The sequence below is a fragment of the Vipera ursinii genome (genome assembly GCF_947247035.1).
Source record: "Vipera ursinii genome assembly, chromosome: 1".
Taxonomy (NCBI): Eukaryota; Metazoa; Chordata; class Lepidosauria; order Squamata; family Viperidae; genus Vipera; species Vipera ursinii.
The window spans coordinates 302,781,132-302,794,368 of NC_139512.1; the positions used below are offsets into that span (position 1 = coordinate 302,781,132).

Consider the following 13,237-nt stretch of genomic DNA (forward strand, 5'->3'; position numbering starts at 1 on the left):
CAAAATCAAGGTAAAACTACCAGTGGCTTGGGGGATTCAAAGAATCGAGAGATGTTTACAAATAATAATTACAAACAACAACAAAAGATTGTGTTCAATTTACAAGCTCAGCAGGAATGGAAAGCAACATAGAAAACTAAAGCAGAGGAAAGGAAACCTCCAGCCAGCCTGAATAGCCTAGCCTAGCCTAGTCTCTTTTTCTTCCTTAAGGAAGAATAGAATAGGAAATTTCAAAAGCCAATTCGAAAAGCCAAGGGAGAGGCTAAGTGGGTGAGGACAAGAGTAGATCTCTCCCTTATCCTGCAGGTTTCCCTGAGGAATGGGGGGGGGGAGAGTTGAAGTGATGGCTACTGTGTTTTTACATTATCTGTACCCAAAGTCATTTCTAGTCTTCTATTTTTTTCCACTTAGGTCTTAACTATAGCTCCTGAGAGATTATTAGAAAAAAGAAAAGGAGGACGATTTGTTTTGGCATGTTAAAGAGTTTTAATAGAAGCTGCAAATATCTGGCTTGCAGCAAGGACTTGATTGGCTCAGGAGACTCCTATCATTTTCCTTCCTTGCCCTGACTGCTCCTGAAGACAAACAGTGTACACCTTTCACAGTCAGCACTGCTGTTTTCACCTTTTATGTGCTGATACAACTATTAGCTGTGAGAGGTCTTTTGTACAGAGGCTTTTGAAAGCAATTTTTCTCTCGACTGAGTCAAGGAGTCCTTTATAACAGTTTATTAAGCCATTAAGAGCATCTCCTGTGAACCCATGCAGCTTGGCTCAGAAAGAATGCAAATCAATTACCCAAACATTGACTGATGCCTGCTTTCCAAATGTGGAAAGTACAAACTGGAAGTAACTCTGATAGACTAAAATATGATCCAGGAAGCCACATCTATTTGTAGCCAAGGGTTACAGTTAATTGCTTGTTTGAGGAACATTTTTCTCCCCACAAACAATCAACTCCAAACCATCTATTGTGTTCTAGCCAGGTCCCTTGTCTGATTTGTCATAACAACTAGCAAATCAATAGCATTTTGAGAGACACCCTTGAGATTTGCATGGTTTAAAAGCAAGATGGAAAAGTTTCCTTTCTCAATTCTACAAACCTTATTAATTCTCAACAAACCTGATAAGCATATCTTAAGAAGACACTTTCATAGTCGTCTGGATTCCAGATGATCTTATCCTGCATCGAAAAAAAATGCATGTATAAAAATCTGCTGCAAAATATCAGTCCACATGAGACACCTCATTATTATTCACTCATTATGTTTCTAGCCATTTACAACAGGCAACATTGCGCAGCCAACCTCAAGAGCCTGACAGTGACAAAAACAGCCCTATTATCTGATCCTTCATGCCTTTCTTATTTATCTAATTAAATTCCATCCAGTGGCAACCTGTATCCAAACTTCAAATTGCCCCAGGCCATTTGTGAGTGCATCATCTAGAAAAAAACCTACATGATACATTATTCATAAAACAACACAATGTTATTTTATGAAACCTTTGTGAAATAACAAGTTTTCAACAAAGTCTCAGGTATGAGGGCAGCTGGCAGTGATTTGTGGGGGGAAAGTGTCAGACTTAGGGAGCAAGAAAGAAGAGGAATGAGACAAAAGAGTATCCATAAAGCTAGGATCCTCTTGAGCATAACCCTGTCTTTGAGATATGCAACTTATGAGCTCTTGAATGCTGGTTAAACACCAAAGAGATCACTATCATCTGGGGGGGGGGGAGGAAGGAAACTGGCACACTCTCACTGGTACTGTATGGATTTGAATCAGCTGAAGACAGGCTTCTGCAATTTGCTGCCTTCTAGTTCAGTTTAAACTCCCTTTGCTCATGCTGGTTAGTGATGAGAGAGATGCAGACAACACACATGGAGAGTGCTATATGGCAATTATTGTACTTTAAGCATTTCTGAAATACCAATGTGCAGGACTCCTAGCCATCACTGTGGCTATATCTAACTTCTCTGAACTACTGATTTATTGCCACAGCAATAGTGCACATTGCTAGTGCATAATTATTTCAGGGCAAATTACTGAATTTACAAGACCCCCTAGATTAAAAGAAGGCTTGTGTCATCCACATCAAAGGTTGCTGACTTATACAGCTGTGAATTCTTCAGCAAACTATGGTTAAACCAAACCATGTTTAAACCCACTTTGGAATGAGATGTGTTCATTCTGTAAACTGGAGTATCCAACTTTGAGTACTTTAAGACTTGTGGACTTCAGCTCCCAGAATTCACCAGCCAGCCATGCTTAAAGTGACCAAGATTGGATGCCCTTATAGAAACCCTTGAAGATTTGGTTGTTTTTCTAAACTGGGGAGTGATGGATGAGCCCCTTGTCTGTGTTTTTATTTTTGTTTTCTGTTTGCATTTTGGGTCCAGATGCTATTTTTTCTGAGTTACTATTTTTTTATGTTACTATTTGTGACCCACTCAGCCAGGGGGAGTATCCAGACTGAATAAAAACAAACAAATAAATGTTAAAGTGATGCAGATAGCTGTCATTATTCATGACTGCAGATAATAAGATTTTTTAAAAATATGCACTTTAAGAATGTTTCAAGCCTATCCACCACTGTGTTCATGCATAAAATACAACCCCCCCCCCAAAAGGCTATACTTTTTGCTGCAAATACTGGTCTGATATCACTTTAGTAGCTTGATATATATAAATAAAATGAGGGCCACCCAAAATGGAGGGGGAATGGCTTTCCCCCCTCCCCTTGGCATCAATGAGATTTTCAGAAGAATCTACCTTAGGGAAGAGCATTTGCTTCCTTTCCAGCAGGAACACTAAAAGGTAAAGGTAAAGGTTCCCCCGCACATGCGTGCTAGTCGTTTCCAACTCTAGGGGCCGGTGCTCATCTCCGTTTCAAAGCCAAAGAGCCAGCGCTTCTCCAAGGACATCTCTGTGGTCACGTGGCCGGCATGACTAGATGCCAAAGGCGCACAGAACGCTGTTACCTTCCCACCGTAGTGGTCCCTATTTTTCTACTTGCATTTTTACGTGCTTTCGAACTGCTAGGTTGGCAGAAGCTGGGACGAGTAACAGGCGCTCGGGATTCAACCCGCCAAACTGCCGACCTTCTGATCGACAAGCTCAGCATCCTAACCCACTGAGCCACCGCGTCCCTTTAGCTGTAAGTAATTTTAAAAGCTATAAAACCATGGTTCGGATGTCCTCTAGTTGGTCTTAAGTTATTTAACCTATCTCTCTCAGGGGGTTGCAATATTTCCACTGTTGATAAAATGGTTGCACTTTACTTGGTATAAATTTGGAGGAGCTTTTTGACTTTAGTGTTAAATAGCATGGTGTCACAAGGACAATTAGGCAATCTATTTTTCAGAGTAAGCTAAGATTTAAAAGAATAAAATAGTGAAGTACTCCCTCTCCTTTTTCATTGATCTTGAGTGTTACAGTGGTGGCATTAAATTCAAAAGAAATAGTCTGGCCTATTCATCTCAAGAGAATAAGAAGATGAGATTTCAAACAGAAGAAAGGATAGTCTCGTTTTTCAATACTGCCAAAGAGGCAAACATTGTATTTCATTTTACTGATGATGGGAAAATATACTGCCTCATCTTTGCTTATTTCCCTCTGAATAATAATAATAATAATAATAATAATAATAATAATAATAATAATAATAATAATAATAATAATAATAATAATAATAATATGATATAATTACAATATGTAATTATAATACATATGCTTATTGCTAAAGCCTTATTCACCTTGAAATAAGGCTTTAGCATTCCAGAAAAGATTATGTAAAGGTCTTCAGGTGGCCTGGAGATAACATCAAAATAGGCATTAGATGAGCCTGGATGCCACCAGTTCAAAGAGTCACTAGTGACAACCAAGTTTACTTCAGGTAGCAGTGGCACTTAGATGAAAACAGAGATATCTATGGAGGCCTAAGGAAGGCAGAATCCCAAAGGCTTCAGCATGAAAATCTGTCGCTTCAATGGTTAATAAATAAAATCATGACTTTAGCACTTCCCCAGTATAAAATCTAATGCTAAATTTGTTTCTACATCTCTAAATATAGGGTGACTGCTGTGGCTTCCAGGAGGGTTCAGACCCATAGCTACTTTTTATTTCTCTCTGAATCATAGAACATCAATAATAGATGTCTTTCATCTAAAATAAAAATTCTTCACCTCTAGGACAGGGCTTTTCATCCAGTGGTACGGGTACCACCTGTGGTATGCGACCATCCTAGAAAAGTGGCAGTGGGGGAGGGGAATGAGCTGAACTGGTGGCAGCACCACACAAGCCTGAGCAAGAGATGGCTGGAGCTGCAGGGCTGTCAGGGCTCAGTGGAAGCGCCAGGATCAGTGCCAGGCTCCAGCTGGAGCTCAGTGCTAATCCTGGCACTTCTGAGCCCAGAAGAAGCGCCGATCAGCTGGAATGTTGCAGCATCCCCAAGGTCTTGTGATTTACATTCAGATGCTTGGCAACTGTTTCATATTTATGATGGTCACAGTGTCCCAGGGTCATGTGAAGTGACCAAAACCTGCTGCAACCACCCAGCAGAGGGGGGGGAATAAAAACCAAACACCCCCCACCTCACCCCCTGCCAATCCTCAACAGAAATGCTCACACAATGAAAACCTCAGACAGGAAGAAGAGTGCCGCCAGGCAGGCAGGCAGGTTTCTTGCTCAGCTATGTCTTGGGGGGCACTTTTTTCAGTGCCATTGTAACTTTTAACAGTCACTAAGCAAACTGTTGTAAGTCGAGGACTACCTGTACTTTATCCCTTTTTTCCTTTTTTTTTTTTGTTCATCAAGTTTTTGACACCTTGCTATGTGACTGGCGGTACTCGGATGTTGCCATATCCTAAAGGTGGTACAATGGATGAAAAGGTTGAAAAGCCCTGCTCTAGGAAATGGCCCAAAAGGAAGATGATTATCTCCAGACCTTAAAGTTCAATTAGTCTACAAAGGCTGTAGAAGTATTTCTATTGGGGTGGGGCAACATTTTGATGTCCAAGGCCAATGATTTTCTAGTTTCTTTTCCTCTGCAATTTTGGCTAGAGTTTACGATTTGTTATTTCTTTATGATCTACCGTAACTTAAATTTATCTAAGAGCTTAAATTGTCCCTCAGATATGGGTTTTATGTATTTGCTGCCTCAAAAAAGCACTCCAATATTGAGAAGTTTGAAGATTGCACACGTTGTACATCCTCAGGTCACCCATTCGTTTGTGATATCCACATACCTTTATCCCCTGTGAACTGATTTCATGGTTTGGCTCCCTAAAAGGGTAAAAAAATCACACACATAAAAATGAGAACTGCATCAGAATAGACTATATTTATTTATTGCTTACAAGATCCAGAGAGGACAGTGCATTATCATATTCATCCTTGATGTGTGTTTATCAAGCAATAGTGCACAAATCATTATCTGTGCCCAAGAACTAAATTATGTCTGTTTCCACAAATTCTTTTTGACAAGAGTATTGTTTTGTCCCAAGGGGGACCAAGAGCCACATAAGTGGTATGACTTTCTGAAAAGAAAATCCAGAATATAAATTATGCTTTATTGTCTGATAAATCAAGCCAATGGAATTTTATTTATTACACTCTAGCAACAGCTCTGTGCACAGTTAAGTGAATGTGAAGGGATCTAGGATAATATAGCTTTGCCTTAGGTCAAATTATCTTGATAATCAATAACACAATTATATTAGACTGAAATATCACATAATGTGGAGATTTATATTTGGTTTTCCTAATGGAGCTTCTCAAATGATTTAATTTCATCAACAATAAAAAAATATCTTCTTCAGCTAAATGCTACATATTATTACATACAAACTTCCAAACATAGTCAATTTCTCTGTGTTGCTCCATATTGATCATCAGATATTATCAAATGTAAAACACCACTCCGTGACAAGGATTAAGTATTGTTAAATGTCAACCATCAAACCTAAGAACAAAATATCATGTCAAGTAATGATTAGTTCAAATATTCTCATCAAATGCTCAGCAACCTCTTTTTAGACAGATTTAATGTATTATAAAACAGCTAGACAAATGCATGTTTGCCCTTAAGAGTACCCAGGTTCTTTAAATATAATAGAATAGAGTTCGAAGCGACCTTGGAGTTCTTCTAGTCTAGTCCCTCGCTCAAGCAGGAGAACCATCTCAGACAAGTAACTAGCTTCTTTTTAAAAATGGAGCACCCACAATTTCTGGAGGTAAGCTGTTCCACTGGTTAATTGTCCTCACTGTCAGAAAGTTTCTAATTAATTCTAAGTTGCTTCTTTCTTTGTTCAGTTTCCAACCATTGTTTCTTGTCCGGCCTCTTGTGCTTTGGAAAATAATTTGACCCCCTCTTCTTTGTGGCAGTCTCTCAAATACTGGAATACTGCTCTCACGTCTCCCCTATTTCTTCTTTTCTTTAGACTAGCCAGACCCAAGTCCTGCAACCGTTCTTTATATGTTTTAGTCTCTAAGCTTTTGATCATCTTAGTTGTTCTTCTCTGAATTTTTTCCAAACTCTCAACATCTTGTTTTGAGATATGGTGACCAAAATTGGCTGCAGTATTCCAGGTGTGGTCTTACTAGGGTTTTATTAAGCGGTACTAATACTTTGCATGATCTTGATTCTATGCCTCTGTTTATACAACCCAGGATTGTATTACCGTAGCTTTTTTGGCTGCTGTTGCACACTGTTGGCTCATAATCAAGTGATCATCCACTAGAATTCCAAGGTCCCTCTCACAGTTACTGTTTTTAAGCCAGGTCTCACCCAGTCTGTATTTGTACCTTTGGTTTTTCCTACCTAAATGTAAAGCTTTACTTTTCTCCACATTGAAACTCATTTTGTTTGATAGGGCCCATTGTTCAAGTTTGTCAAGATCTTTTTGGATCCTGAGTTTGTCTTTTGGCATGTTGGCTACTCCTGCCAGTTTGGTGTCATCTGCAAATTTGATGAGTTCCCCTTCAATTCCCTCATCTAAGTCATTTATGAAGATATTGAAGAGTACTGGGTCTAAGATGGAACCTTGTGGTACCCCACTGCTTACTTCTCTCCATGTGGAGTGGAGTGCCATTGAGGACTACTCGTTGAGTACGGTTTGCCAGCCAGCTACAGATCCATCTGGTGGTGATGTTATCTATTCCACCATTTTCTAGCTTACCAAGGAGTGGTCTACGTTATCAAATGCCTTACTGAAATCTAAGTATACTATGTCCACAGCATTTCGCTGGTCTACTAATTTAGTCACTTTATTGAAGAATGAAATAAGATTGGCTTGGCATGATTTGTTTTTAACAAACCCATGCTGGCTACTGATTATGACTTTGTTTGTTTCTAGTTGTTCAAAGATCTGTTTTTTGATTATCTTTTCTAGGATCTTCCCAGGTATTGATTTTAAACTGATTCATCTGTAGTTTCCTGGGTCTGTTTTTTTCCCTTTCTTGAAGATGGGAAAAACATCAACCCTTTTCTATTCATCAGATATTTCCCTGGTGCTCCAGAATTTTTGAATTATATGGTGCAATGGTTCTGAGATAACATCTGCCAGCTCCTTCAGAACTCTGGGATGCAATCTTTCGTGACCCGGTGATTTATATTCGTTGAGGTTGGATAGGTGTTCTCTTATCATTTTCTTGCTTATTTTAAATTTTGTTTCTAGTTTGTCTTTTGCAGTGGGGTGGGGTTTTTTTGGTATTAAGTATAATGCCAGAAAAGATTGATAAACAAAACATACATTTGATTTTACATGTGATAACAGCAGCAAGAATCATATTCGCACAACATTGGAAAAATGAGAAATACCACCAGAAGAAGAAATAATTAAAAAAATACTAGAATGTGTGGAAATGGACAGACTTACTTTGAGGTTGAAAAAAAAAGAAGAAACAGAATACTATCAAACTTGGGACTTATTTTATCAATGGATGGAGAAAAGAATAAAGGATTAGGAATTAAATTTGTATTAGTGAATGATAAGCTCAGACAACACATTTGTTGAACAATTACTACTGCATTGTATGAAAAAATTAATTAAAACTTTTTTAAAAAATAAAAATAAAATAAAGTCAGTTCTTTTGAAGTTTAAGGCCCTGGTTGGATTGTTTTCTGTTGCTAGTGTTTGCGTTATATTAAATTCCAATATGACGTGGTCACTTTCGCCCAAGGTTATGGTAACTTCAACTCCCTATATCACTTCTTCTCTATTAGTAAGAATTAAGTCCACTATGGCTTTATGTCTAGTTCCCTCCTCCACGTTTTGGATGATAAAGTTGTTGGCTAGGTTGGTTAGGTATCTGTTTGATCTCCTGCTCACTGCAGAGTTTGTCTCCCAGTTGATTTCTGGATAGTTGAAGTCTCCCTTTACTATTGTGGTATGCTTCTTACATACATTTGTTAACTGGTTGGCAAAAAGTTCATCTATTTCTTCTGATTGGTTGGGTGGTCTGTAATATACACCTATAGTAATGTCACTTTTTTTCTCTTTCATATTAACCCATATGCATTCTGGGGAGATTTTATCTTTGATCATGTGCTTTTCTGTAGATATGTAGTGTTTTCTTACATATAGTGCTAGTCCCCATCCTCTTTTTGTAGACCTATTTCTTTTGAACAATTTGTATCCATCCATCAGCCCATTCCATGGGTTTCGCCCCACCAGGTTTCTGTAATACCAGCTATGTCATGCTCTCTTGTGTACTATTGCTTCTAGTTCACCCTGTTTGTTCCCCAGGCTTTAAGCATTTAAGACTTTTATGCTTGTCCTTGGGTATGTTTCCTGCATCTCATGAATGTTGTTTCAGTTTTTCTTTTTTTCTCATCTCTGCCCAACTCATTGTTTGATTTGGTTTTTTGGGGATTTATGTTTGTTTTTGGATTCTAGAGATTTTGGAGATTGGTCACCCTCCCCTCTCAATCTTAGTTTGATAAAAAAGGATTGGTGGAGCAGTGGGCTAATGCCTCCTTAAGTAACGCCAGCTGCCTGCAATTAGTGCAGGTTCGCATCCCACCAGGCTCAAGGTTGACTCAGCCTTCCATCCTTCTGAGGTAGGTAAAATGAGGACCCAGATTGTTGGGGGCAATTAAGCTGACTTTGTAATAATGCCGCTTGGGGGTGTATGAAAGCCCTAATAAGCAGGCATATACACAGAATGAAGGCTACTGCTAAGCTTGTAAGCCGCCCTGAGTCTTCGGAGAAGGGCGGGATATAAATGGAATTAAAATAAAAAATAAATAAATAAATTTTAAAAGGTGGATTTTCTTTGTCTTATACAATACATGTTCTAATTGTAATTACTTTACCTTATATTGCCTTGACTTTTTAGAAAGATTCGTAGAAGAAACTTTGATTCTTGGCTTTGTGGTGATGTAGTTGGGATAATTGTGTAATTGCCAGGCTTCAGTAGATAGGGAATGGTGATATCTCGTGTTACTCTAAGCTGCGTGTCATGAACTATGGTTCTACCCTTAGACAAAATATTATGAAAATAAATTATTAGTTACTTTGAAGTTATATTAACTTGCAGCCTTTTTTGCTACACACACAGACACTCACATTCACACACACACACATACACTCACATATTTATTCACCAATTGATGGTAAGCATGCTAGATTAGAGTTGGTTGAATGACCAAGGTTTCATGGATATCCATAGCAAAATCACAGGCTCGTGCATGCACTTTATTTGAAAGTGAGATTCATTTGTTATAAATGGGCTAATCTCCAACTATCTATGTCTGAGACTGTACTATCTGTAATATATGGAATATATAGCAGAACCAACAAAAGGAGTGGGAAATATTTAGAGGGAGGAGATTTTATCTGCATCTTTAGGCTTGTCATGAGCATTCTGAACCTTGTATCAAATCCATTTCTATAAGAAAATAATAGACCCTGCTATATTTCTTGTGGCTCCAATATTTTCAACAAAATGGCACAATAAATAAAATGCAACCATTATTACTGTGATGACATATAAAGACAACATAATAAAAACCCCAACTAAAAAAAATTCTTGTGAAAACACTGGAGTGTACACTGTAAATCCCATTTAGAATGGTTAGTCAAAGTAGGCACAATAATTTATGAGCAATGCCTTTTTTGGGGGGGGAGGACACACACACAGACACACACTGCTATCTTGCAAAAAAGAAAGGAAAAAACGTTTTCAAAGTGGGGAGGGGGCAAAGGAAGTGTTGAACTTAGAACGTGATGTATTAAAACTTCAATAAACCTAAATAGGGACAACACTTTTCAAGCAAATGGAATTTTTTTATGTATATTCATTTCTTTTGTTCAAGATACAGAGAAGCTTTTATGGTATTTGGATATTTTTTTTAACCAAGCATCTTATCCTTAAAACTGTCTTGATCCAAGCAAGCTATTCTAACAATGGAAAAAGAAACTCCAGGTTTTCTGTATATAAATATTGGATAAATGGTTTTTCTTTCGTTTACGTTTTCCTCCTCCCCCCCACCCCCTGCTGCCTTTATAATGTATACATTTTGTGCTGTCTTTAATTTATTTGTTGTGTATGAAGTATTTTGTAAACAGCTGTAACAGTATAGAGTATAGAAAGCAACATAAAAAGATATAATCATGGTTTAGTTCATCACAGCGCAGCCATCACTCAGTCTAAGAAACCCTCTTTTCTCTGGGGAATAGTTACTAAACCGATGAACAATTTGTACCTAATTACTGATAATTCAGAGACCCACTTTGGTGTAGTAGTTAAGTCCAAGAAAGGAGGCAATGGCAAACCACCTTGCCAAGAAAACTGCAGGGACCTGTCCAAGCACCAGTCAACATTCACTCAAAGACATGCATGTGCAACAAACACATACATCCACACACAGAGACACACACACACACAAACACACACACAGAGACACACACACACGCACACACAAACACAGAGAGAGAGAGAGAGAAAGAGAGAGAGAGAGAGAGAATTCAGAGAAAAGTAAAGAGGACCTGCTTGTAGCTCATCATAAAATAGAAGAAAAGCACATTAAGCATAGAATTTGAGAATAAATATCAATAATATTATAATTACCACAATCACTTCCTTTCATTCTCCTTCCCTTGTTGTAGTATACTGCCTCTCCCACCCCACTTAGTACTAATAGTCATAATTTTCTGATCCAAAAAAATTTCTACTAGTTAGGAAGATGCACACACAATGAATGCCAACAATCTAATTTGTATTCTTATATGAATGTTGTTTCCTGCCTGTGGAAATTATTGATGTCGTCAAGGCAGAGGCATGCTATTAAAAGTTCTGAGCAGATATTGATTTTAATTGTATAATTTATTATTTGTATAATGTTGCAAAAAAGACATTTGTTAGCTCAAAAGAATGGTGACAATATTGTACAGAATAAGAAGAAAGAATGGAGTTCATAGATAATGTGTATTAATGCTGGTTTCATTACTTATGATCCCATCTGCACTGACATGGCTTGTCATTATATGGCAATCTATTCAGACTTCATGCATGTAGTATGAACATGGATGAGGTAACAAGACTGTTGGTAGCAATGAACCATGCAGCTCACTGCATGAAACATTGTAGTTCAACCAGACAAACATGAAGTGCAGCAGATATTGGAAGTGACCAATATTATTCCTCTGGGAAGTGCATCTTTTCCAGTGACTGGAAGATCATTGTGGTGATTTTTGGCTTTTGCTAAAAAAATACAATTGCCCGGGGCACTTGGATGTTAAGTAGCTCTTTAAATGCAAAATAAGTCCTGCAGAATTTCAATGTGTCATAAAAGTGATTTTCTATTATATTTTCTCTCTGAAATCTTGAAGAAGTTGAGCATTACAAATGGGTTGATGAAAGAGCATAAGAAGTATGTGAAGCTCAAAGAACAACACATTATGAGATTATTCATAGAATCCTAGGGCTTGAAGGGACCTTGGAGATCTTCTAGTCCACCCCACTGGTCAAGGCAGGAGCTTTATGCCATCCTGGTCAAATGTTATTCTGTTCCTGCAAACATTGATATTGACTATGTTCATTTTTACTACCTTGGAGGTACCTGCTCCTGGAAGATTTCTTAATATGAAATTGTAATGCTCTTCCTCTAATGCAGATGATAATCTAAAATAGTTCCAGGTATGCAGTATATCTCAAATATGCCTACGTATGTGAAAACTCTTTATATATGATGAGGGATTCAATTTTTGTGAGATTTTTTTCCGCATTGACAAACCTTGTTTGTATACAGTATGTACTGGATCTATACACATAAGCTATTGTTTATAATAATTCTCCGCTGTCACAGGGATTTCAAATAGCTTTCCTGATGTTTTATTGTAGTAATTTTCCAACTAATAAAAACTGTAATTTAGTATAGGCTGGTTACAATAGTTTGGGCAAAAAAACCCTGAATTGGTCTGTAAACCTCAGATGTGGTATATTATAAGAACGCTATCAGTAGTGAAGATGCTTTTAAAAGATAGTCCAGTAAAAATCTAATTAAAATCACACATTTTAAAATTGTGCTTAATGGCTAAATTAACTATATTTATCGTCCAATTAATAATTTAACGCTATTTACAGCTTCTTGGATCAGAACACATTTCTTATTCTCTGCAGGTTTTTTCTCTTTCTTGCAAACTTTTCTTTGTATCTAGAATCACGTTGTTATATTTTAATATACGGTATAAGCACACAGAACAACATGAAATGTTAATATTTCCCTTACTTCATTTCATATGCAAATTTCATTTCTACTAGTACTTTTGTTGTTTAATTTCTTTATTAAGGGTGTCCTTCATTTCCGCAATATCTAACTGGTTTTAAATGAATTCTCTCTCTATTAGTTTTATAGCTGTTATTTAAAAATATTTTTATGATTTAAGTAGCCTATTTTTAAAAACACTTTCATATCAATTTATGACTGAAATGTGAAGAAAAATAATAGTGTTTGCTAAATTAAAATAAATCATCAAATATATAAAGAAATAAATCATTTAGGTAAGCAGTAATGAAACACTTTATTTGAAACACTATGAAACTTTATCCAAATGAATGGATATCAATAATCCATTGCTATCTGCTGATTAAAATGTTTTGTTACTTGACTTCCAGTTTGCTGACACGGCCACCATGGACGTTTGGAAGGCAAGCTCCGTCTTCATATTGCTGGGTGACCCTGGAAAGGGTCAAAAGTCGCCCTGTAGGGGCGACCAGCAAGGAAGGGATCCCCGC

General features: G+C 37.5%; 1 protein-coding gene across 1 annotated transcript in view; it reads right to left on the reverse strand.

Moving 5' to 3' along the window:
- Nucleotides 1-13,237, reverse strand: part of LOC310632781 (calpain-13-like) — a gene marked incomplete at both ends in the record, with an annotated part of 96,125 nt that overhangs the window by 22,344 nt on the left and 60,544 nt on the right. Inside the window, 3 exons of the mRNA XM_083350200.1 lie at nt 1,123-1,182; nt 5,245-5,281; nt 9,315-9,478. Coding sequence (XP_083206326.1) covers nt 1,123-1,182; nt 5,245-5,281; nt 9,315-9,478 — 261 coding nt within the window. The remainder of the gene's footprint in view (nt 1-1,122; nt 1,183-5,244; nt 5,282-9,314; nt 9,479-13,237) is intronic.